The 20,921-nt window shown below is 62.7% G+C and overlaps 3 protein-coding genes across 4 annotated transcripts; all 3 read left to right on the top strand.

Annotated features, from left to right (window-relative positions):
- Window positions 1–244: 244 nt before the first annotated feature.
- On the top strand, window positions 245–5,785 carry CASTOR1 (cytosolic arginine sensor for mTORC1 subunit 1). 2 transcript variants are annotated; one of them, XM_014253733.2, is made up of 9 exons: window positions 245–408; window positions 608–678; window positions 2,904–3,097; window positions 3,169–3,301; window positions 3,873–3,996; window positions 4,547–4,660; window positions 4,748–4,830; window positions 4,951–5,045; window positions 5,126–5,785. In XM_014253733.2, exons 1-9 carry the CDS (start codon window positions 296–298, stop codon window positions 5,189–5,191), a joined length of 993 nt encoding a protein of 330 aa, XP_014109208.2. In that variant the 5' UTR covers window positions 245–295; the 3' UTR covers window positions 5,192–5,785. The 2 variants fall into 2 exon arrangements, with proteins under 2 accessions (XP_014109208.2, XP_014109207.2); XM_014253732.2 differs by having other exon boundaries at window positions 4,544–4,660.
- A 3,357-nt stretch (window positions 5,786–9,142) lies between these two features.
- LOC102114426 (uncharacterized) lies at window positions 9,143–10,615 on the top strand. Its single transcript, XM_005524628.2, has 3 exons — window positions 9,143–9,179; window positions 9,901–10,037; window positions 10,151–10,615. The coding sequence occupies exons 1-3, from the start codon at window positions 9,143–9,145 to the stop codon at window positions 10,613–10,615; spliced, it is 639 nt and encodes a 212-aa protein (XP_005524685.1).
- A 4,606-nt stretch (window positions 10,616–15,221) lies between these two features.
- LIF (LIF interleukin 6 family cytokine) lies at window positions 15,222–18,367 on the top strand. The gene is made up of 3 exons (XM_088065162.1): window positions 15,222–15,288; window positions 16,996–17,174; window positions 17,315–18,367. The coding sequence occupies exons 1-3, from the start codon at window positions 15,270–15,272 to the stop codon at window positions 17,750–17,752; spliced, it is 636 nt and encodes a 211-aa protein (XP_087921288.1). The 5' UTR covers window positions 15,222–15,269; the 3' UTR covers window positions 17,753–18,367.
- The last annotated feature ends 2,554 nt before the right edge of the window (window positions 18,368–20,921 follow it).

The raw sequence follows: 20,921 nt of genomic DNA, 5'->3' as shown, positions 1-20,921 counted from the left end.
CGGTACCGGGGTTGTCCCGGGGCGGTACCGGGGTTGTCCCGGGGCGGTGCCGGCTCGGGGCCCGAAGCGATGCGGAGCGGCCCCGGAGCCAGGCAGGCGGTCACAGGGCGGTCCCAGCGAGATGCGGGGCGTTCCCGGGTCGGTCCCTGGGCGATGAGGGCGGTCACAGGGCGTTGACGAAGACATGTGGGGCGGTTCCGGAGCGGTCCCGGGGCGATGCGGGGCGGTCCCGGGGCGGTCCCGTGTCCGCCCTTATAGCGGCGGCGGCGGCGGGTCCCGGGGCGGCGCGGCCGCCATGGACCTGCACATCCTGGAGCACCGGGTGCGGGTGCTGAGCCTGGCCCGCCGCGGGCTCTGGCTCTACACCCACCCGCTGCTCAAGCTGCTCTTCCTGCCCCAGCGCTGCCGGTACCGGCCTATTTCCCCCACCACCACCCTCCTTCTCCTTCTCCTTCTCCTTCTCCTTCTCCTTCTCCTTCTCCTTCTCCTTCTCCTTCTCCTTCTCCTTCTCCTTCTCCTTCTCCTTCTCCTTCTCCTTTCCCCGACTGCGGGCCCCGGGAAACGGCGGCGGTTTTGGGATTAGCAGCACCGATTTCTTCTCCTTCAGATGCAAGTTCTTCAGTCTGACGGAGACCCCCGAGGACTACACGGTCATGCTGGACGAGGAGGGCTTCAAAGGTACCGAGCGGTGGCCTCCTGGCAGGGGCTGGCACCGCCGACAGGAGCTGTGCGCGTCCCCAGCCCGGCTCCACGCCTGGGCCGCAGGGAGCGAGTCCCGGCTTGTGCTTGGCTCCCTCGGAACGTGCCCATCCCGTCCCCTCGGCGCCTGCGCCAGGGATGTACCGGCTTGCCCGGCAGAGGCTCTCCCGGCGTGGCTGCCCTCGCTCCTCCCGGGCAGAGCTGCCACCCGGCTGCGGAGAGCCCGGTGCCAGCCCGAAGCAGGGCGCAGGGACCTCCCGGGATGGCCGCGGGCAGCGCTCCAGGCTCTGGCAGCCCTCCTGTCATCATTCCCGTGTCTGATTTCATCCCGTCCCTCTGCCCGGTGAGGGCCAACTGGAGCTTTGGCAGGGCAGGGCAAAGCACAGGGCCAGCCAGGCTGGCAGGGGTGAGCCCTGTCCGGCAGTGGGGTCCAGATTTTGGGGTGTCCTGGGGAGGTTTGATCCCTTCCAAGCCAGTCTTCCAGGGATGTGTCATTTAGTGACGTCCCCACCGCTGGTGCCCCGGTGTGTGCCGTGCATCACCCTCACCACCGGTCCTGCCGGGGGTACCGGCCCAGCGGGCTGAGCCGGAGGGTCCGGATCCCGGCCCAGCTTCCCACGCCCAAACCTTCCTGCCGAGGCCGCAGGAACCGGGCGCAGCGGATCCTTGGCCGTGACCCAAGGAACGAGGGTCAGTGCTCCGGCCACGGGCACTCAGGGCCAGGTCCCAGGCTCGCCTCCTTTTGCTGTGGGACGGGACCGCGTCCGGGCTCTCCCGGAGCCAGAGCTGTTCCCCATGTATTGTTTTATTTCGGGGCCTTCGGACAAGTATTCCTCAATCCCGAGGGGAGGGCGGGAAGTGCTGAACAATGGTGCTGCGAGCCCGCGGCCCCCCAGTGCCCTGTGAGCCCCCCTTGGCTGGGGGCTGCCAGTGTCCCCCCGCTGCCGGGCTGGAGGGGGACCCCCAGCCGAGGAGAGCTGCACCCCCTCTTCCCTTGGGGATCAGGGTTAAGCCTTGGGCTGGGTGACACGGGGACAGATGGGTCCCCTTGCATTCAGCCTCGCCCAGGGTGGTGTTGAAAAGCAATTAAACATTGAGCTCTGGGACAGGTCCCCATGTCCCCGAGTCCCTGTCCCGCCCCCCTGTTCCCAGCACTGGGCCCTGGGCCCGAGCCGAGGCTGTTCTGGCGCTTCCTGCACAGGAACCGGCGCTGGGAACACCCGCCGAGGCCCTGGATCCGGCCCCGCTCCCGCCCTGCCCCGGGCCGGGTTTGGGAGAGGGGTACAGAGCCTGTCCCCTGCTGGGGTCCCCCTCCGTGGGTGGGGACCCTGCCCTGCGACCTCCGCCTCCACCACTGGTGTGATGAGTTCGGGGTCTCAGCGGGGCTTGGGCACTGGGTGCCCACCGAAGGGCCGGGGCTTGTGTGATCTCCCGTGGGAGCTGCTCCCACCTTTCCTGGCTGGGAGGAGTGGATTGGAGACCCCTTGGGTGCCCTGGCTCGTCCCTCGCTGGGAAAGGGAGCCCGGAGAGGAGGGGACAGCCTGGCTGAGTGGTGCCAGCCCCTCTCCTGGGCAGGAGAGTGGCAGCGAGGGGGGTGGGAGGCAGGAGCAGCTGGCATGTGCCCACCCTGCCAACACCAGCAGATTTTTGGGAAGCAGCTGTGGCCCTCTGCCAGCCTGGGCTCTCTCCACCAGGCTGGCACCAGGTGCTGGGACCCCCAGGACAGAAGGAGGACCCTCCCCTTGTCTCCTCCAGTGTCCCTGTGCATCCTCGCGAGCATCTCTGTTGGTGGGAGCTGGGCTGGGGGCTCCTGGGGGGCAGAGGATGAGCTGGGCAGCCTCAGGGCCCTGGTGGTGCTGGTTTTGGGGTGCGGTGCCAACACCCCCATGTACCCAGCCTGGGGTGCTGGCACAGGGAGGAGAGACACATCTCGGGGTTTGGGAGAGCTGTAGCCTTTGCCCCCCTCATCCTTATGGTCAAATCCCATTGTGGAGCAGCTGAGCCCTGTCTGGTTCCTTCCCCCTGTGGATGGAGCTCATCTGCACCCCCAAACCAGTGTCCCCACACCTGGCACTGATCCTGCCTTGGGTCCGCTCATCACCCGGGGGACAGCGTGACACGCAGTGCCCGAGCTGGCACCGCCTCTGTGCCTCTGTGCCGAGCCCTGTGGAGCCGCCTGCCTCAGTGTCCCTTGTCCCTCGCAGAGCTGCCGCCCTCCGAGTTCATGCAGGTGGCAGATTCCACGTGGCTGGTGCTCAGCGTCGTCTCCAACGGGCGGGAGGTCCCCGGCTGCCAGGCCACCGGTGTCACCAAGATCGCGCGCTCCGTCATCGCGCCGCTGGCCGAGCACCACGTCTCGGTGCTGATGCTCTCCACGTACCAGACCGACTTCATCCTGGTGAGTGACGGTCCCTGTGTGCCCTGCGGGAGGGGAGGCAGTGCAGGCCCTGATCCCACGCCCTGGAGCAGGTGCGGGAGCGGGACCTGCCCGTGGTGATCCACACGCTGGCCGGGGAGTTCGACATCTACAGGGAGGAGAGTGGCGAGTGTGTCCCTGTCACCTGCGATGATGTGAGCAATGGCTTCCTCAAGCCCAAGCCACGTGAGTGACACTGTGCTCTGTGTCCCCTGGGGCCACCCATTCCCACCCAGATGCTCCAGCTACAGCTGGTGGTGCCCATATCCACGAGGGACCTCCAGGACCACCCAGTCCCCACCAACATGATCCAGTTCCCACCAGTGGAACCCACATCTCTGGGGGATCTCCAAGGCCACCCTGTCCCCAGGCCACACTGTCCCAGAGCCATCCGGTCCCCACCAAGATGCTGCTCCCATGGGTGGTTCCCGCATCCTGGGGGACCCCCATGGTCACCCTGTTCCCAGGACCACCCAAGTCCCTGCCAAGGTGCTCCTGCTCCCACCAGCGGTAGTTGTGTCTTTGGGGGACCCCCCCAGGATGCTCCAGTTCCCACTGGAGATGCCCATCTGGGGCCACCCAGTCCCTGCCGAGATGCTGCAGCTCCCACCGGTGACACCCACATCCTTTGGGACCCCCGGGCCAGCCCTCTGCGCCCCGAGAGGCTCCGGGCTGTGGGCGCGGTGGCCACGGGGTGGCACTGCGGGACTGTCCCCGAGCTGTCCCCAGGCCTGACACGCGGCCGTTCCCCTGGCAGCCGCCAGCCCCACGCTGCACCCGGTGCAGAGCCCCCAGACCCGCTTCTGTGTCCTGACGGTGGCCCCCGACACGCTGCCCGCCATCGCCACCATGCTCATCGATGTCCTCTTCTACTCCCACAGGTGAGTCCATGGGGGTGGCCCCTTGCCTGGTGCCACCTGACCTGCGGTGACATTGGTCCCAGCCGTTGGTCCCAGCCGTTGGTCCCAGTGGGTTTTCAGGCTCCGGATGGGTTTTCCAAACCGGTTTTGCCTTCCCGGGAGCTGCACTGTGAGGGGTGGGAACCCCGAGGTGACACAAGGGACAAAGCCAGCACTGTACCGAGTCCCGGGGGGGAGACTGTAAAGCAGGAGGGGATGGGTTTGGAAAAGGCAGTGGGGATGGTGCTGGGGGAAGGGAATGCTCCTGGTTGGGTCCTCCCGTGTCCCCTGGGATGGGGTCCCTTCTGGTGACATGCTCCTGCTCCAGAGTGACCGTGGCCTTTTGAGAATGCCCCAAAACCTGGTGTCACCTGTGAGCTGCAGACCCTGTGGGGACCACCTGCTCCTGTCCCCTCCCCTCCCACCCTGCAGCACCCCAGCATGATGCTCAGACACCCAGTGCCACCACCGAGCCCTTCTCCTCCCCATTTTGGGGTTGTGACCCCTGCCTGTGTCCCCTCCCCCTCAGCAGCCCCCCGTGGGATGCAGCCACCAGCAGCCAGGACCTCGACTCCATCACCTTCTTCTCCTTCTCCCTCATCGAGGGCTACATCTCCATTGTGATGGATGCCGAGACCCAGAAGCAGTAAGTGCCATCCCGGGGCTGTCTGTCCCTCTGTCCCTGGGTCTGGGGGCTCAGGGAGGGGGTGACACTTGGTTTCATCCCCCTCAGCTTCCCCAGTGACCTCCTGCTGACCAGCTCGACGGGGGAGCTGTGGCGGATGGTGCGGATTGGGGGACAGCCCCTTGGCTTTGGTGAGTGTGGCCGTGGTGGCCGTGTCCCCTCTTGTGCCACTGCCACCCAGGGGGTGCTCTAGGGCACTGCTGTCCCCGGATGTCCCCATGGCAGTGACCTGAGACCCCCTGTGCCCCCAGACGAGTGTGGCATCGTGGCGCAGATCGCAGAGCCGCTGGCGGCCGCCGACATCTCGGCCTATTACATCAGCACCTTCAACTTTGATCACGCCTTGGTGAGCCCCTGCCCCTCCCCAGGGACCCCTGCCAGCCCCGGGGTGTCCCCTGAGGCTGACACCCCCTCTGTCCCCCGCAGGTCCCCGAGGAGGGCATTGCCGAGGTCATCCAGCTGCTGCAGCAGCGGCAGGAGAGTGGCAGATAGCGGCCGGCTGTCCCCACACTGACTGTCCCGGCGTGGTGTCTCCTCCTGCCCACCCCTGTTCATTCAGTTTTCATTTGAATGATCCCCCAGCACAGGACAGAGCACAGCATCGCTCCCTCTGTGCTGGGGATGGGGTGGCTTTAGGGACATGGCCTTGTGGCAGTGGGCACTGGCCCACAGGAGCGGGGTCAGTCCCCGTGTGCCATCCTGTCCCTCTTGCCTGGCCTGTGCAGGGTGGGTGGCAGGGTGGGTGTGTCCAGGTGGAGGGGACACAGGGTGGGGGGACAAAGAGCAGTGATGTGCCACCATGGTGCTATAGGGGACAGCCTGGGGCTGATGGGATGTGTCCCCTTCGGAAAGGAGGGGTGGCCACGAGGCTCAGGGACACCCCTGGACCAGCCCCATGGAAGGGAGAGCATTCCTGGAGCTGGGGTTACCCCTGGCACCCCAAAAATCTCCAAGGGGGCAGTGGGGCTCTGGTTCAGCACCAGCACTGGCTGTCAGCTGTCGTGGAGGGGTGATGGTGACACCCAGCCCCTCACAAGTGGTATTTTCACAGTTTTTGATAAGTCAATAAAATTCTTATTATTTTTATTTCTGTGCAGCCCAGGGAGGATGCCCAGAGCTGGTGGTGGCAGGGGCTGGCATGGGACAGGGGGACAGAGTCCCACTGTGAGGTGACTGGGACACGGCCACTTTCTCTGCTCGGTATTTTGGGTGAAAAACGGGTTAAAGCTTCAGCCCACAGTAAATCACGGCCCTGGAGAAACCCAAGCCCACATTTATGTCCTCCCCCTGACCCACACTGGGCCAGACTGGGGAGGAACTGAGGCAGGAGCTTGACCCCGGGCTTGGGGATGTCCCTGTCACACTGCCACTGTGTCCCCACATCCTTTTCCCTTGCTGGCAGCACGGCAAAGTGGGGTACACGGGGTGGGGGCTGTGCCTTTCCCAGGGGTGCTGCAGCCAGTGGGGGCCCCCAGGGGGTCCTGGTCCTCAGCCAGACCCAGCAGGAGCGTGTTGGGAACCTCTGCTCCCATCCTGTCCCCAAAATCCATCCCCTGCTCTCCCACGTTCCGAGAAGGACAGTGCCCCGCCGCTGGCACGGCTTGCCCACGTCAGCCCCACACTCTTGCAACTTCCTGCGGCTCTCCAGGCACTCTCCTTCCTGTCTCGGTCCCTCCTCCGAGTCATGGGACGCTGGTGACGCGCTCCCGCTGATGAAGAAATTGCTGCTGGCCCATGCGGTCACCGGCGCTATTTTTGTCCCTGTTGGGTATTGCACAGTCGTGGCCACCTGCTGCCATCCCCGGGTGGCACCACCGCGGTGTCCTGAGGGCAGGGGAGAGCTGAGGGTGGGGACCCTGATCACCCTCAGGGCAGGGCATGGATGGATGGATGAGAGTGGAACAGGAAGAAGGAGATGTGGATGATGGATGGATGGATGGATGGATGGATGATGGATGGATGATGGATGGATGGATGGATGGATGGATGATGGATGGATGGATGATGGATGGATGAATGATGGATGGATGATGGATGGATGGATGGATGATGGATGGATGGATGATGGATGGATGGATGGATGATGGATGGATGGATGGATGGATGATGGATGAATGATGGATGGATGATGGATGGATGATGGATGGATGGATGGATGATGGATGGATGGATGATGGATGGATGGATGATGGATGGATGGATGAATGATGGATGGATGATGGATGGATGGATGGATGATGGATGGATGGATGATGGATGATGGATGGATGATGGATGGATGGATGGATGGATGGATGATGGATGGATGATGGATGGATGATGGATGGATGGATGATGGATGGATGGATGATGGATGGATGATGGATGGATGGATGATGGATGGATGATGGATGGATGGATGATGGATGGATGGATGGATGGATGATGGATGGATGGATGATGGATGGATGGATGGATGAATGGATGATGGATGGATGGATGATGGATGGATGGATGGATGGATGATGGATGGATGGATGATGGATGGATGATGGATGGATGGATGGATGGATGATGGATGATGGATGATGGATGGATGATGGATGGATGGATGATGGATGGATGGATGATGGATGATGGATGGATGGATGGATGGATGGATGGATGATGGATGGATGGATGATGGATGGATGGATGATGGATGGATGGATGGATGGATGGATGGATGGATGGATGATGGATGGATGGATGGATGGATGGATGATGGATAATGGATGATGGATGATGGATGATGGATGGATGGATGGATGGATGGATGGATGGATGGATGGATGGATGGATGGATGGATGGATGGATGGATGGATGATGGATGGATGGATGATGGATGGATGATGGATGGATGGATGATGGATGGATGGATGATGGATGATGGATGGATGATGGATGGATGGATGGATGATGGATGGGTGAATGGGTGAATGGATGGATGGGGTGGGTGACACAGGGGCAGTGGGGTGGAACAGCCTGTCTGGGCAACCTGAGGAGGGATGGACAAACTGCTGTGGAGCGAGCAAGATCTGGTTTCTCCACATCTCTAGGACTGCCCTGGGCACAGCCCTGCCCACCCCAGCCCCACAGAACCCACCCCAGCCCCACAGAGCCCACCCCAGCCCTACAGAGCCCACCCCAGCCCTACAGAGCCCACCCCAGCCCCACAGAACCCACCCCAGCCCTACAGAGCCCACCCCAGCCCCACAGAGCCCACCCCAGCCGCCTCCTCTGCCGGGGACGCCCCGGGAAGGAGGAAGAGGAGGAGTCCTCAGAGGCGGCTGGGGAGGAAGCAGACCGTGCAAGTCGTGGCGCGGTCAGGGGCAGGGAAATTTTGGGAAAATAAAGCACTTGTAAAAGTGAGTCACCGCCGCATCCTTCCTCCTGGAAGGAGCTGTTAATTTCTAATCTGTCCTGCTGTGCCGAACTCTCCAAATGCGTAAATTCAGCGAGGGTCACCAAAATCAACGGGATTGCGACACACCCCGGAACGGAGACATCCATCTCTAAGGAATGGGAAACCCCCCGTGGTTTCCGGGCTCCTCCCGCCAGGAAGGGGAGTCCGGGGGGACAGCGGGGGTGCCCTGGCTGCTGCTGCCGGTGCCGAGGCTGTGCCAGCCCCAGGGCGGTGCCGGTGGGGCCGTGCCGAGGCCCAGGGCTCTCCCAGGGCAGCGCTGCCTCGGGCACCACCCGGTGCCCTCGGTGTCCCCGTGGGTGCTGCCGGGCACAGAGGCTAAGCCTGGTGTCCCCCACTTGGTTCAGCACCCAAATTTGTCACCCGGAGGGTGCGGGTGGGTGTGAGCAGGAGGACGGAGCATCCCTCAGAGCATCAGGCCGTGCTGGGATGCTCTGCACTTCCCGCACCTCCGTCTCCCTCCTTGCCAGGGTAGATTTTTGCCTTCCACAGCTGGATTTGGGACTCGAAACACCCCGTGGTGGCACATGGGTGACATCCTTGTCCCCGCTGCCAGCCGCCACTGCCCTCTTTTGCATTGGGGTTTCGGGGCAGCCGGCGCTGGTTTCAGTTCAACCTGTAGGCTGCTGAGCGGTGACATCAGCGTGAATCAAAAAGTTTCTTTCCCAAGAAGCCAGGACTGGGGGGTCCTGCCAGATCCGGGATGAGCCGTGGGACCGCAGCCTCGCAGGCTGGACCCACCCGGACTCCCTCGAGGAACTGACTCGAAGAACATCCCCATCATCCTGCCGGCCCCATTTCCTCCCGCCGCTGCTCTCACCCTGCTCATTGGGCCCCGGGCCATGCCTTCACTTCTCGCTGCCTTCCGTTGGGTCCGGGTGCCTCCTTCGGAGGTGGGGGTGACTCGGGTGCGCTTTAAAAGCCGAGCTTCCCCATCGCCGAGCACTTAAGGAAGTGGCTTGTGCGCCCGGCAGCCCCGGGCGGACACCCTGCCCCGGCCATGCGGTGCGACGGGCGGCCCTGGGGTGTGCTGGCAGGTACGTGTGTCCCCGTGTCCCCGTGTCCCCGTGTCCCCGTGTCCCCTCGCGCCGCCCCGGCCGCTCCGATGCCCCGGGAGCCGCGGAGGGAGCGCGGCCGCGGGGCCCCCATGGCGGCTGAGTCAGCGGAGCGGCGGCAGATGGCACCGGGGCTGTGCCACCGCAGTGTCGCCTCCCTCGGGGGCTGGCGGGGACAGGGACGTTCCCTGCTGTGGCACATGGGGAGCACTGGGGGTGGGCAGCCTGGGAGAGAGGGGACGCTGGGAGGGGCAGGCAGGAGGGGACACTTTGGGGACCAGCAGCAGAAGGTCAGGGGTCAGCTTGCCCAAAGGGACAGAGGCTGTGTGTGAGCTCAGTGCCATACCCAAAGTCCTGAGGGTGACAGCGGGACTGGGACAGTGACTGGCCAGAGCTGGACAGCGGGACTGGATCAGGAGCGTCGCTGCTGTCCCCTCTTTTGCGGTGGCCCGTGCTGGCAGGTGGAGCTGCTGGAGCAGCTGCTGTGGTGGTTCTGCACATCCTGGCTGCTCCAGAGCATCCCCAGCACCGTCATCCTCCTCCCCACCGGGTGCCCAGCAGCTTTTTGTCGCGGGGCTGGGTCATCCTTGGAGCGGGGACAGGGCTGGGGTGCAAGCAGCATTCCTGGCGCCGGGGTAGGGTTGTGAGAGAAGGCTCTCCCTGCACCCAGCCATGCCCCTGACTCCCTTCTCTTCCTCCCCAGCTGTCGCCAAAGGGCTCCTCATCCTCTGGGCAGTGCCGGGCCAGGGGGGCAGGTCCCCGCTGGCCCCCACCGTGCAGCAGACCCAGGCGCTGGTGAGGCTCATGGCCGAGGATGCGCTGGAGCTCTTCACTTTCTACGTGAGTTCCCTTCCCCGGGCCGAGGGGTCACGCCCGTCCCCTCCTCGGGGCAGTGGGGGGCGGTCCCCGTGCTGCTTCCACATCCCTGATCTTCCTCTCCAATGTCTGGGCAGGAGAAGGAGCAGCACCTGGCCATCCACAACATCTGCCGCACCAGCAACACCCCCGAGTGGCTGCAGAGGCCGGCCAAGGGGCCCTGGGGGCTGCGGAGGCTGCGGAGGCCCATGATCCACATGGACCAGGCGCTGCAGGACATCATCCGGCACCAGCGCAACCTCTACCACCCCGAGGCCGAAATCCTTCGCCGCTTGAGCAGGACCCACCGAAAGGTGCGAGCGCTCCTCAACAACCTGGCGGGGCTCTTCCCGGCCTCCAGCCCCCGGCCCGGCCGCCGACCCCTCCCCAGCCCCGCGGCATCCCTCAGCATCTTCCGACAGAAGCTGCAGGGCTGCCAGATCCTCTGGAGCTACGCCCGCTTCATGGCCGAGCGCAGCGCCGAGCTGGAGGCCGGGAGCCGCAGGACGCGCCGGGAGAAGGGGAGATGGCGCTGGGGCTCGGGGCTGCCTGCACACCCCTAGGGCAGCCCCGCCGGCACTGGAGTTCCCTCTGCATCTCCATCATCTCCATCATCTCCATCATCTCCATCATCTCCATCATCTCCATCATCTCCATCATCTCCATCATCTCCATCCCATGTGACGCGATCCCAGCCCCATTCCCAGGATGGAGGTGCCAGGATGGCCGGGGAGCACCACGGAGCCCCCTCACGGCACCGACCCTGCGCTCCCCGTGCCAGCACTCGGCTGCAGGACAGCCCTGCTTGGCTCTCGCACATCCTGCCCCACTTTCATTGGATCCAGGTAGCCCCAGTGGAGCCGGGTGTCCCTCGGGTGCGCGGCTGTTCCCTGTCCCCGAGCCCTGCCGGATTTTCCAGTGATTCAATGGGTCGGGTGACACAGCCTGACTAAGAGCTGCTCGCCCAGCACCCCCACCGGGCCCACGGAGAGTGCTGCTGCCACCGGCGACTGTCACCGGTGTTGTCATCCCTGCCTGCCCTGCGCCAGCTCCGCTCCCAGAGAGCAGCTGGCGTGTCCTGTGTCCCTGCACAGTCTGTGTCCCTCTGTGCTCGGTGTCCCCAAGCTCAGTGTCCCTTTGCACATCCCTCTCCTCATCCCTGCTCGGTGTCTCTGTGCTCTCAGTGTCCCCCGGGAGGGCGCTGGCTGTTCCCATCCTCCCAGCATCCCTGTCCCCTCCGTGTCCCCCCTGAGCCTCCCAGGCCGTGCCACCACAGCCCAGCACTGTGACAGTGAGTGACAGCCCCCACTGCCTCCCCCCTAATTTATACATTAATATTTGTGTGTTTACTGTATTTATTGATTGTTAGGGTTAATTTAACTCCTGCAGCTTGCAGAAGTATTTAAGGACATTTCTAATATATAAATATCTATTTTTATTATATTTTTGTATGGTGTTAAACTATGAACATCACAAGAATTTATTTATGTATATTGGTATTTTTGGTACACATAGAAGGGCAGTGCCCTCACCCACATGGCATTTCTTTATTTTTGTACAATGGCAAAAGGAAATAAAATGCTGACTTTGGCCCATGGGCCACTGAGACGTCGTGTCCCTGTGTCCCTTTGTCCCTGTGTCTGTCCTGGTGGCTGTGGGCAGGGAGAAGCTGTATTCTGGTGGCCAGGTTGTGCCTGATGTCCTTTCCAGGACACACGGGATGTGGCACACGGTGTGACACATGGCATGGCACATGCTGGGATGTGGCTCATGGCATGGCACAGAACGTGGCACACAGCACAGGGTGGCACAGGGCATGTGACATGACAGGGCCTGGCACCACCAGGAGTGTGCCATGGCACGGCACGGGCCGCACGACACCTTGTGCCGCACGTCACAGCCATGCTGAGTGCAGCGTCCTGCAGTCTGGCCAGGGCCACCGTGGGGACCGGGCCACCCACTGCCACCAGTCCCTCTGAGTCAAAAATCCTAAGACCTGGTCATGTGTCCCCGTGGAGTCACTTGTTCCCCGCGGGTGCCGTGTGCGGTGCCGCCGGCACCGCCTGAGTCAGTCCCGGGAGCTTCGCCACCAGGACGGCCACCACAGCCATCTGGGGACACTCGTGGTGGGACAATGTCACCATGAAGCAGCCCGGGCCAGCTTGGGGTGCTGTGGGTAACCGTGACAGTGACCGTGACTGTGCCACCACCGAGCTGCCCACCCGGCTCTGGACAGGGCTGCAGAGGGGACGGTGCAGGTACGTGACCCCCCGGGACCGTGGGGAGGGCTGGGGGACCCCAAAGGTGGGGTGACACCAGCTGAGTGTCACTGAAGGGATGGTGGCTTCTTTGGTGTTCCCCAAGAGGACCCCAGTGCCCACTCGTGGGAAAAGCCTGTGGGTGACACCTGTGGGTGACACCTGTGGGTGGCACCGGTGGGGCACAGGGACAGGGCTGAGGCAGGCCCAGCAGGGCCCCATCGTGAGTCAAAGGGGAATTCGGTGCCCTCCGTTATTCAGCTCTGGGTTTCCCGGGGACAGGAGCTCCCGCCTCGCTCAGCCCTTGCTCAGCCCCCCGGGAGGGCCCCCCGATCCCACCAGAGCCTCGTCCCCACGCCTGGGGGACAAACGGGGCTTTTGGTGACCCTGGAATCTGAGTGTCCCCCCTGCATGGGGACCTGGAGGGATGGGGACCTGGAGGGGAGCCAGAGGGGGAGAAGGATGGGGTGTGGGGGCAGTAATGGGGGGAGCTGGGGCAGTTCTGGAGGGGTTGGGGCAGTTCTGGAGGGGCTGGGGAAGTTCTGGAGGGGCTGGGGCGGTGGAAGGACAATGATGGAATGGGGAAGGGCAGGAAGGGACAGTTGCTGTCTGGGGAGAGGAGAGGTCTGGGGTGGGGAAGGGGCAGGAGACAGCTCCGAAACAGGGATGGGGTCAGTTCTGAGTTGGGATGGGGCAGCGGGGGCAATTTTGGGATGGGGAGAGGCCAATTCTGGGATGGGGCAGCAGGGGGCAGCACGGGGACAGGGATGGGGGAGCAGCAGGGGCAGGGATGCGGCAGAGAAGGATCCTGGGGACAGGGAAGGGGACAGGGACGGGGTGCAGTGTTTGCGGTGGAGCTGAGGACAGTTACGGGCAGGGATGCTCAGACGGGATCGCTCGGAGGGGCACAGAGCAGCAGCATGGCACTGGTGGCCTTGGAACACCCTGGGCTTGTCCTCGTGTCCCTGGGGAGGTCGGAGGTGGGGATGGGGACAGGGGGGACAGGGGGGACAGCAGGGACAGCTGTCCCCTGACCAACCTCCCCCAAACTCCACAGGTCCCCGACCCTCAGTCTCTTCTGACGGGGGGGCTGGCTCCCCCGGTCCCCGCTTCCCGCTCCCCCCTGGGACACGCTGGGACCCCCCAGCTCCTGTCATGGTCTTCTCACGCTCCCGCATCCCCGTTCTGGCTGCCCGTTCACAGGGCATCGGCAGGAATCCGTGCGGGAATGGGAAAGGGGATATTCCTGGGCATCATGTCCCATCCTGGTACCTCCCATCTCCCATTCTGCCATCTCCCTATCCCGCCTGTCTGGACCAGGAATTCGGGTTTTCCCAGCCGAGCATCCCCCCATTGCAGAGATCCGCGGGTTTGTCTTTCTTCCTAGACAAAACCCATCCTTTAATCCTGACACTTTTGCCTAAGGGCTGAGCTGCAGGTGGGGACACCGGTGCCACCTTGATGATCCCACCATGACCAGGGGTCCCACACCCCTCTGGGGACACCAAAGCCCAGCTCAGCTCCAGCCTGGACTCAGTTGCTCCTGGGAAATCCAGAAAAAGGGAAATCCATGTCAAGCCCTGCACACAAAGTCCCCCGGACGTTCACTACGCTAATAATTAAGTGCTATAAATTCCTCAGCTAATTATGCGCGTCAGGTCATCAGATGTCCATCAATATGTGATGTGCTGCTCCCCATATCCCAAAAAGACTGGGATGAGGCTGCAGGGTGGGAGATGGAGCTCGTCATCCCCGCCCTCCACAGTCCCCAGCTCATCCCTGATGTCCCACTAAGACCAGACTGGGCTAAACTGGGCATCAAACCAGGCTGGTCCTTGCGTGGGGAAACCGAGGCAAGCAGCAGCTACGGCCCAACCCCGCCAGCACAGGGGGGTCTTGGTGTCCCCCCTCGCCGTGTCCTCCTTGCCAAGGGAGGACAGCCGGGGTCGTGGTGGCTCTTGCGTCATCGTTCCTGGACTGTCACCGCCGGTTCACCTGCCGGGGCATAAACTTGCTAAACCTGATTAAAGTTTCAGTTCGACCCCGGTGAGAAAAAAAAAATACAGAGAAGGACAAAAAAAATCCATTTAACCTGTTTTTCACCCAAGTCGTGCAGCGAGCAACTCCGCAGTGTCCTGGTCCCATGGGATCCCTACGAGGTGCTGACCCAGCGCCCTCTGCCCGCTCCGGGCAGGGGACAGCTCCGCCGAGGGAAGGGTTAACCCTGGGGGGGCCGGTCCGGCCTCTCCCTCTGGGTGGGTTTGTCCTTTTTCCTGAAGAAAATCCACCCTTTACTGATAATACTTTTGCCCAAAGGGATGAGCCAGCGGCGGGCTGGGGGACACCGCTGCCATCCCACCGTGACCGAGGAGCGCGGCACCCCCACCACCGCTTCCCCGCGCCTTCCATCCCTCCAAAACCCCAAAAAAACCCCAAACCAGACTTTTTAACCTCCTTCATTTTATTGCCTGCTCCGACAGCCAGCGGGGAAGCCCCGGGCCGGGGAGGGGGACCCGGGGGTGAAAGTGCTTGCGGCTCCTGAGTCACAGCACAGCGCGTTCGCCACCGCGCCTCGACACCCCCGAACCCCACGTGCGCCTCCCTTGGGGGGGCTTCAATTCATCCTTCCCAGCCCACCCACTTCCCCGAGCCCGCGCGTGAAACAAAAGGCGACACAAAATTTCGTGTGACATCAACTTTTTTTCAGAAGTTTATTTCTAAGAATCATTCATTATTTCCAAACCCTCCGACTTCCTGATTTCCAGTTTCAATAGAAGTAACGATAGCGGGTGATTCTCCCCCACCCCCCCCCCCTCCTCCTCCCCTCTTCTTACAACACAGGCTGGCTGCCGGACCGGTATATAAACCCCGAGAAGTCCCCCAGTATGAACATGAATTTCTGAAAACTTCCTCTGCCAACACCAATCCCTATTAAGTTGCTCCCGGGACGCGGCTCACAATGAAGTTCGTGCCGGCAGGTAAAAAAAAAAAAATAAATCTACTTTGGGGATACTATTTCCCCTTCTCCCCCTCCCCCTTTTTTCCTCCCCCTCGCCTCCTTTTGCCGGTGATGCTCGGGTGCAGGCGGGTCCCGCTTGGATGCCGCCGCTGGAGCCGGGACGAGGCTCCCGCCGCGCTGGGTCCCCCCCGGGATGAGCATCTCTGGGAATTGGCAGCGGGAGCGGAGCGCGGCGCTGGCGCGGTGCAGCCAACATCTGGACACTTATATAACTGGAAATGCTTCCAAGGGAAAAAAAAATATCTCAAGGAGGGGGGGATTTTTTTTTTCTTTTTTGTACTTTTAAACACTTTTTTTCCCCCCCTCCTGCTTTTCCTCCTTCTGGGTCTCCCGATGCTGCGAGCCGCTGCCATGTCGGGAGCGCTGGGAGGATGGGGAGGCTGCCAAGTGCAGGAGGGGGGTTGGAGGGAGCAGCCCCCACCCCAGAAGCCGTTCTGGGGGGTCCCACGGGGGCAGCACCCAGCCGGGACCCCCCACCCGCCCAGCCCCTGGCACACGTGGGTGCCGAGCTGTGCCCAGCTGTGAAATGTTCAGGAGCAGCGGCCGGGGGGACACAGCGAGAGGGGCTCGGAGGGCTCAGGGGGTCTGCGTCCCGTGGGAACACCCGGGGCCCGGGGAAGGCAGGGTTCCCCCGTCCCGTGCGGGAGGGGAGCGGCGGGTCAGGGATCGGAACACGCCCAGGTAAGTCCTTTCCCACCTGGGCAGGGTAAATAAATCGGGGCTTAGATTACCCGGCACCGGCGGCACGTCCGAGGCGCTGACAAGTGCGGGCGGCTTCGGCGCTCGTCCGGCCCGGGGACTTCGCCCGGCGACAGCCCCGCAGTGGGGCACGGGACCCCCACCCTGAACGGGGCCCTGCTGGTGGCATCCAGGTCACCCAGCAGCGGGGACAGCCGGGCCACCCTCACCGAGGATGCCCAGAGTATGCCAGGGCTCCAGAGGCGGTCTGGCCTCCCCGAGCAGGGATGGATCCCGGTTTGGGGGAGTCCCAGAGGACTGGGGGTCGCAGCGCCCCGCTCTCAGGAGGGGACGCTGGGGCGACCCAGCTGCCGGAGGCTCAAGGGTCCCCTTGTTCCGCGTCCAGGGATTTCCTGGCTGGAGTCTCTGGCAGCTGCATCGTCTCTCCTCAGGGCTCCTCGGCGCTGCGCCCACTCCTCGGACGGGGAAACTGAGGCAGGCGGTGGGGCCGGGGGCGGGAGGGAGGAGGGAGGGCACGCCGAGAGCAGGTTTCCTTGCGGGAGCCCCGCTGAGTCAGCCGGGCCGGGGTGGGGCCTTGCTCCCGAAGCGCCCGGACCAGGATAACGGAGGAAAAAGCGCCTTGCACGTTTGATTAAACCCGCCAGGTCGCCACCGGGCCGGTTGCGAAATGTGGGAATGCTGCGGGGCCCCCCGCCGGGAAGGGAAGCGGGGGAGCGCCGGCCGGGGGGCAGGTGAGGGGGACGGCAGCGGGATGGGAGCTGCGGCAGAGTGGGGGGTCCGGGGATTCCAGCCGGGCTGGACACACACCCAAGCGGGATGAGTCCCCGCTCCAGCTGGACACTCTCCCTTCGGGTGCCTGCAGCTGGGGTCACCCTCGGTGGATTCTCTGCATCAGTGGCAACGCGGTCCCCATGGGCCACCTCCTGCTCCTGTCCCCGCCGTGACACCGGCCTCTCTCCCCACACAGGTGTCGTGCCCTTCGTGGCCCTGCTCCTGCTGCAGCGGCGACCCGTGGCCGGCCGGGCGCTGCTGCTGAGCGGCTCCGGCTGCCCCAGCCACGGCTTGTGCCGCTCCAACGTGCAGGAGCAGACCCGCAGGCAGGTGGCCGTGCTCAACGCCACCGCCCAGGAGCTCTTCAGCCTCTACGTGAGTGGAGCCTGGGGACGGTCAGGGGTCACGGGGGGGTTTGAGCCACAAGCGCACGAAGGGGGAGGGTTGGGGGCGCCGCGAGGACGGTGGCGGGGGGGACACAGGGGACACGTGGTGATGCTCCCCTCTCCTCACAGCTGAAGTGCCAGGGAGAACCGTTCAGCAGCGAGAGTGACAAACTCTGCAACCCCGCCGGCATCTTCTTCCCCGCCTTCCGCGTCAACCGGACGAGCGAGAGGAAGGAGGTGATGGTGGCCATGTACAAGCTCTTCGCCTTCCTCAACGCCTCGCTGGGAAACATCACACGAGACCAGGAGGAGCTCAACCCCATGGCCAAAGAGCTCCTCGAGCGGCTCCACAACACCACCAAGACCACCCGAGGCCTCATCTCCAACCTCACCTGCCTCCTCTGCAAGAACTACAACATCTTCCAGGTGGACGTCAGGTACGGGGACAGCTCCAAGGGCAAGAGCGCCTTCAAGAAGAAGCAGCAGGGCTGCCAGGTGCTCAGGAAGTACGTGCAGGTCATCGGCCAGGCAGCACGTGTCCTCCTACCTCATCTCAGCCCCTCATGAGCGCCCGGCCCGCCTGCACTGCCTCTCTGCTGCCTCCCAGATTCCCGCTTTCCTATTTATTACCCGGACCCTGCGCTGGCCCCATCTGCCCTCCGGTAATTTATTGCCCCTTGAGGGGGTGAACGTTGAGCCCGGAGTGTCGCGGGCGGAGCAGAGCCAGCATCCAGCAGGACCGGACAGCGCATCCCCGAGGAGATGCCGGGGCACGGGCTGGTCCCAGGATGTGCCTCAGCCATCCTCGTGCTCCCGTGGCGTGCGGGGAGCTGTGGGAGCTGGCAGCAGGGCAGGACTCTGTCCCCCACGGACGGTGTCATCATGGAGAGCAACAGGACAGGTGTCCTTGAGCACCGTCTGAAAGCTGTCACTTCCCTGGAAAGAGGACTGTGAGGAAGGACATTGGGATGCAGTGGCTGGCAGGGATTTGGGGACACGGGGACACGCTCCCCCTGCACATTTTAAGGCTGCAAGGAGCCAAGCTGAGGGTACTGGTGGCTGTGCTGGCTGGGGCTGGGTCCCACCGTCTGGGACAAGGCCACCCGTGTGGGACAGTCACCCCACTGCGGAGCATCATTCCCCCGCGCAGGCACGGCGGGGCACGGTACGTCCTCTCCTTAGGAAAAGCACTTTTCCCATTGGAAAAGCTCTGAATGTACTGACGGCCACGAGCTGGGCTTTGCACGGCTCAACACAGCCCTGGCATGGGGACATGGGGCATGGGGACATGGGGCATGGGGACATGGGGACACGGGGACATGGGACACGGGGACATATGGGTGAGGGATATGGGGACACGGGGATGTGGGGACACAGGGACGGGCCCCAGGCCGGTGGCAGGTGGCGCTGGCTCGCTCCTGGCACCAGAGTGGGCTTTGATGGTTATTTATTGCCTCCATGGAAAGCCCAGCGTGCACTGAGAGCTGACTTTTAATAATTTTATTGCTAATAATAATTAATAATTATTAATAAGATTTGTGGTAATATATTCCTGGAATTCTATTTAAATATTTATTTTTTTATACTTCTTGCCCTACTTTTTTAAAATAAACCAATAGAAACAGATTGTATTTGGCTGCTATTCGTTGGGTCCCTTTCGTGCTCACCCTCAGACACCTCTGCTCCCCAAAAACACCCTCGGGGCTGCTCCAAAACCCCTCAAGGCATTGCTGTGGGTCACGGTCCCCTGTCACCTTGTTACTTCCTCCCTTCCCACCTGCTATGGGATGGCTGATTGGAAATATATTTTACCAGGGGGGTGGAATGTTGAAATTGATGCTCACCAGCCGCTCAGAAGTGCTGGGATGACGATGTGGGGACCATCGTGGTGCAGGGATTGTCTTGGCATGGGCACCACCACGGTGAGGGGAGCATCCCAATGTGTGGAGCACCGTGGTGTGGGGACCCCCACTCTGGCAACCCTGGAAGTTCCTGGGGAAGCAGAGAAAGGCTGGGAAGAGGCTGAGGGAGCCGAGTGAGCATGTGCAAGGTGCAGGGCACAGACAGATAAAATCCCAGCCGCTTCCCAGGCTGTGCTGGGAGAGGCTCAGCAGAGCTTTGCCGGGGCCAAGACCACCTAAGGCTGCATCAGTGCCCCGGTCCTCGGCGAGCGCCTCGCATGGGGCTGTATCGGTTAACAAGAGGCTGATTATACAGGAGACGTTAGAGCAGGATGATGAAATTTTCCTCCTCCTCCGGAGCCCTTGGGCCACTGGCCAAACCTCCCAGGCATGAGACAGCAAGCGGATGAGCTAAGATCCTGTGTGATCATCTCTCGTGTCTCAGAGGAACCCCGACCTAAAGATCATCGCAGAAATTCAGAAGTTGCCCCCTAAGCCCCTCTTCCTCTGCCCTGCAGGGTCGTGCTGCCCAGTTGTGTCCCCTGGCTGCTATGGGAGGTTTCATGGCATGGGTTTGACCCCAGACTGGCACTGCCTTGCGCCAGTGGCAGCCTCGTGCTGCACCAGTGGTGACAGCAGGGCCAGCGGTGCCCCTTTCCAGCCTGGCCTTGCTGTTCCTTCATGGAAGGGGCGAATGCCAAAACAGAACAGGCTCCTCCATCCCACAGCTGAGGCACCCAGGGACACCCCTGGATGCCATGGTGTGTCCCCATGCATGATGTGAATCCAGCCTGCCCCCAGGGCAGGGACTCTGGTTGTTCTCTGTGTCCCCACCCTGGAGGATACCCATTTTGGGGTTGCCACCCTTTTGTGGGGCCTGTTTCCAGCCTGCACTGTGGGATACAATGCACTCAAAGCAATACAACCCCCCAAAAAACACAGGAGTGGGGCAGGACATCATTGCTTTAGGATATGCCCTAGGGCCAGGTCCTGCAGCACTTGTCACCATGGCACCCTGACCCTGCCATGGGGACACACAGGTGTCCCCATGGCTATTGTTACCAGGGCATTATACGGCCAACATTTCCTATGCTGGGAGACCCAGGGCTGGACATCCAAACTTAGCCTTTCCTTGTGTCAATACCCACAGTCCATCCCCACCAGGGATGTGGCAGGTGCCATGGGGTGCCACCAACCTGCCCCGGGCAGTCGGAGGGGTGTCAGGGCCCGGGGGCCGGGTCGGGCTCGGCGGGGCCGGGAGCTGGGCTGGGGATGATGTCCTGAGCGGGAGCGAGGAGCTGTGCACATCTGGATTTCTCACGCTTGCGTTCAACATCCCTCCTCAACCAGATGGCAAAAATAAATAAATAGAATAAATCACTGCCTCCTGACATAAATCGGGAACTCACGCCCCGGCTCTGCGTTTCATGAGTCTCCCTGGAAGACAGTCAAACACAGGCGAGGACAATGGGTTCACTTCTCCCCTGTGTCGGGTCATTCCCAGTTAAGGCTCATTAGCAGCAGGCGGGGGATTAACTCTTCCTTCCCTGGAAACGCGTGGACAAGCAAATTCTCCAGATCCCTTCCTCTACCCTCCCCTGAGGTTTTGGAGTCGGGGCCGGCGGCCCCCTGTTCGTGCCATCGCCCCAGCGATGCGGGACGCGCCGCTCTGCTCATCCCACACTCGGGAGAGATGGAAAGGGCTTTCGATTACCTCAGCCAGCGGCTGATCCCACCCAGCCGGCGCCCCGGGGAAGCGGGCCAGCCCCGCCAACCGGACCGGGAGCACCGCGAAGGAACCGGCTCTGCGGCTTCCCCAGCGGCACCGGCAGGAC

Source organism: Pseudopodoces humilis, chromosome 20 (genome assembly GCF_049639895.1).
Source record: "Pseudopodoces humilis isolate 2021_Gansu_Grassland_sample_001 chromosome 20, ASM4963989v1, whole genome shotgun sequence".
NCBI classification, from domain to species: domain Eukaryota; kingdom Metazoa; phylum Chordata; class Aves; order Passeriformes; family Paridae; genus Pseudopodoces; species Pseudopodoces humilis.
Note: the sequence above shows the minus strand (reverse complement) of the source record. Positions and strands in the feature narration are given on the sequence as shown.

What these genes read in the sequence shown, in the direction of transcription:
- LIF (XM_088065162.1), top strand. An exon ending in AGGAGCTCTTCAGCCTCTAC is followed by an intron (nt 17,175 to 17,314) that starts GTGAGTGGAGCC and finishes CTCTCCTCACAG; the next exon opens with CTGAAGTGCCAGGGAGAACC.
- LOC102114426 (XM_005524628.2), top strand. Translation starts at nt 9,143, where the DNA reads ATGCGGTGCGACGGGCGGCCCTGGGGTGTGCTGGCAG. An exon ending in GCCCTGGGGTGTGCTGGCAG is followed by an intron (nt 9,180 to 9,900) that starts GTACGTGTGTCC and finishes CTTCCTCCCCAG; the next exon opens with CTGTCGCCAAAGGGCTCCTC. An exon ending in TGGAGCTCTTCACTTTCTAC is followed by an intron (nt 10,038 to 10,150) that starts GTGAGTTCCCTT and finishes ATGTCTGGGCAG; the next exon opens with GAGAAGGAGCAGCACCTGGC.
- CASTOR1 (XM_014253732.2), top strand. Translation starts at nt 296, where the DNA reads ATGGACCTGCACATCCTGGAGCACCGGGTGCGGGTGCTGAGCCTGGCC. An exon ending in TTCCTGCCCCAGCGCTGCCG is followed by an intron (nt 409 to 607) that starts GTACCGGCCTAT and finishes CTTCTCCTTCAG; the next exon opens with ATGCAAGTTCTTCAGTCTGA. An exon ending in GTCCTCTTCTACTCCCACAG is followed by an intron (nt 3,997 to 4,543) that starts GTGAGTCCATGG and finishes CCTCCCCCTCAG; the next exon opens with CAGCCCCCCGTGGGATGCAG.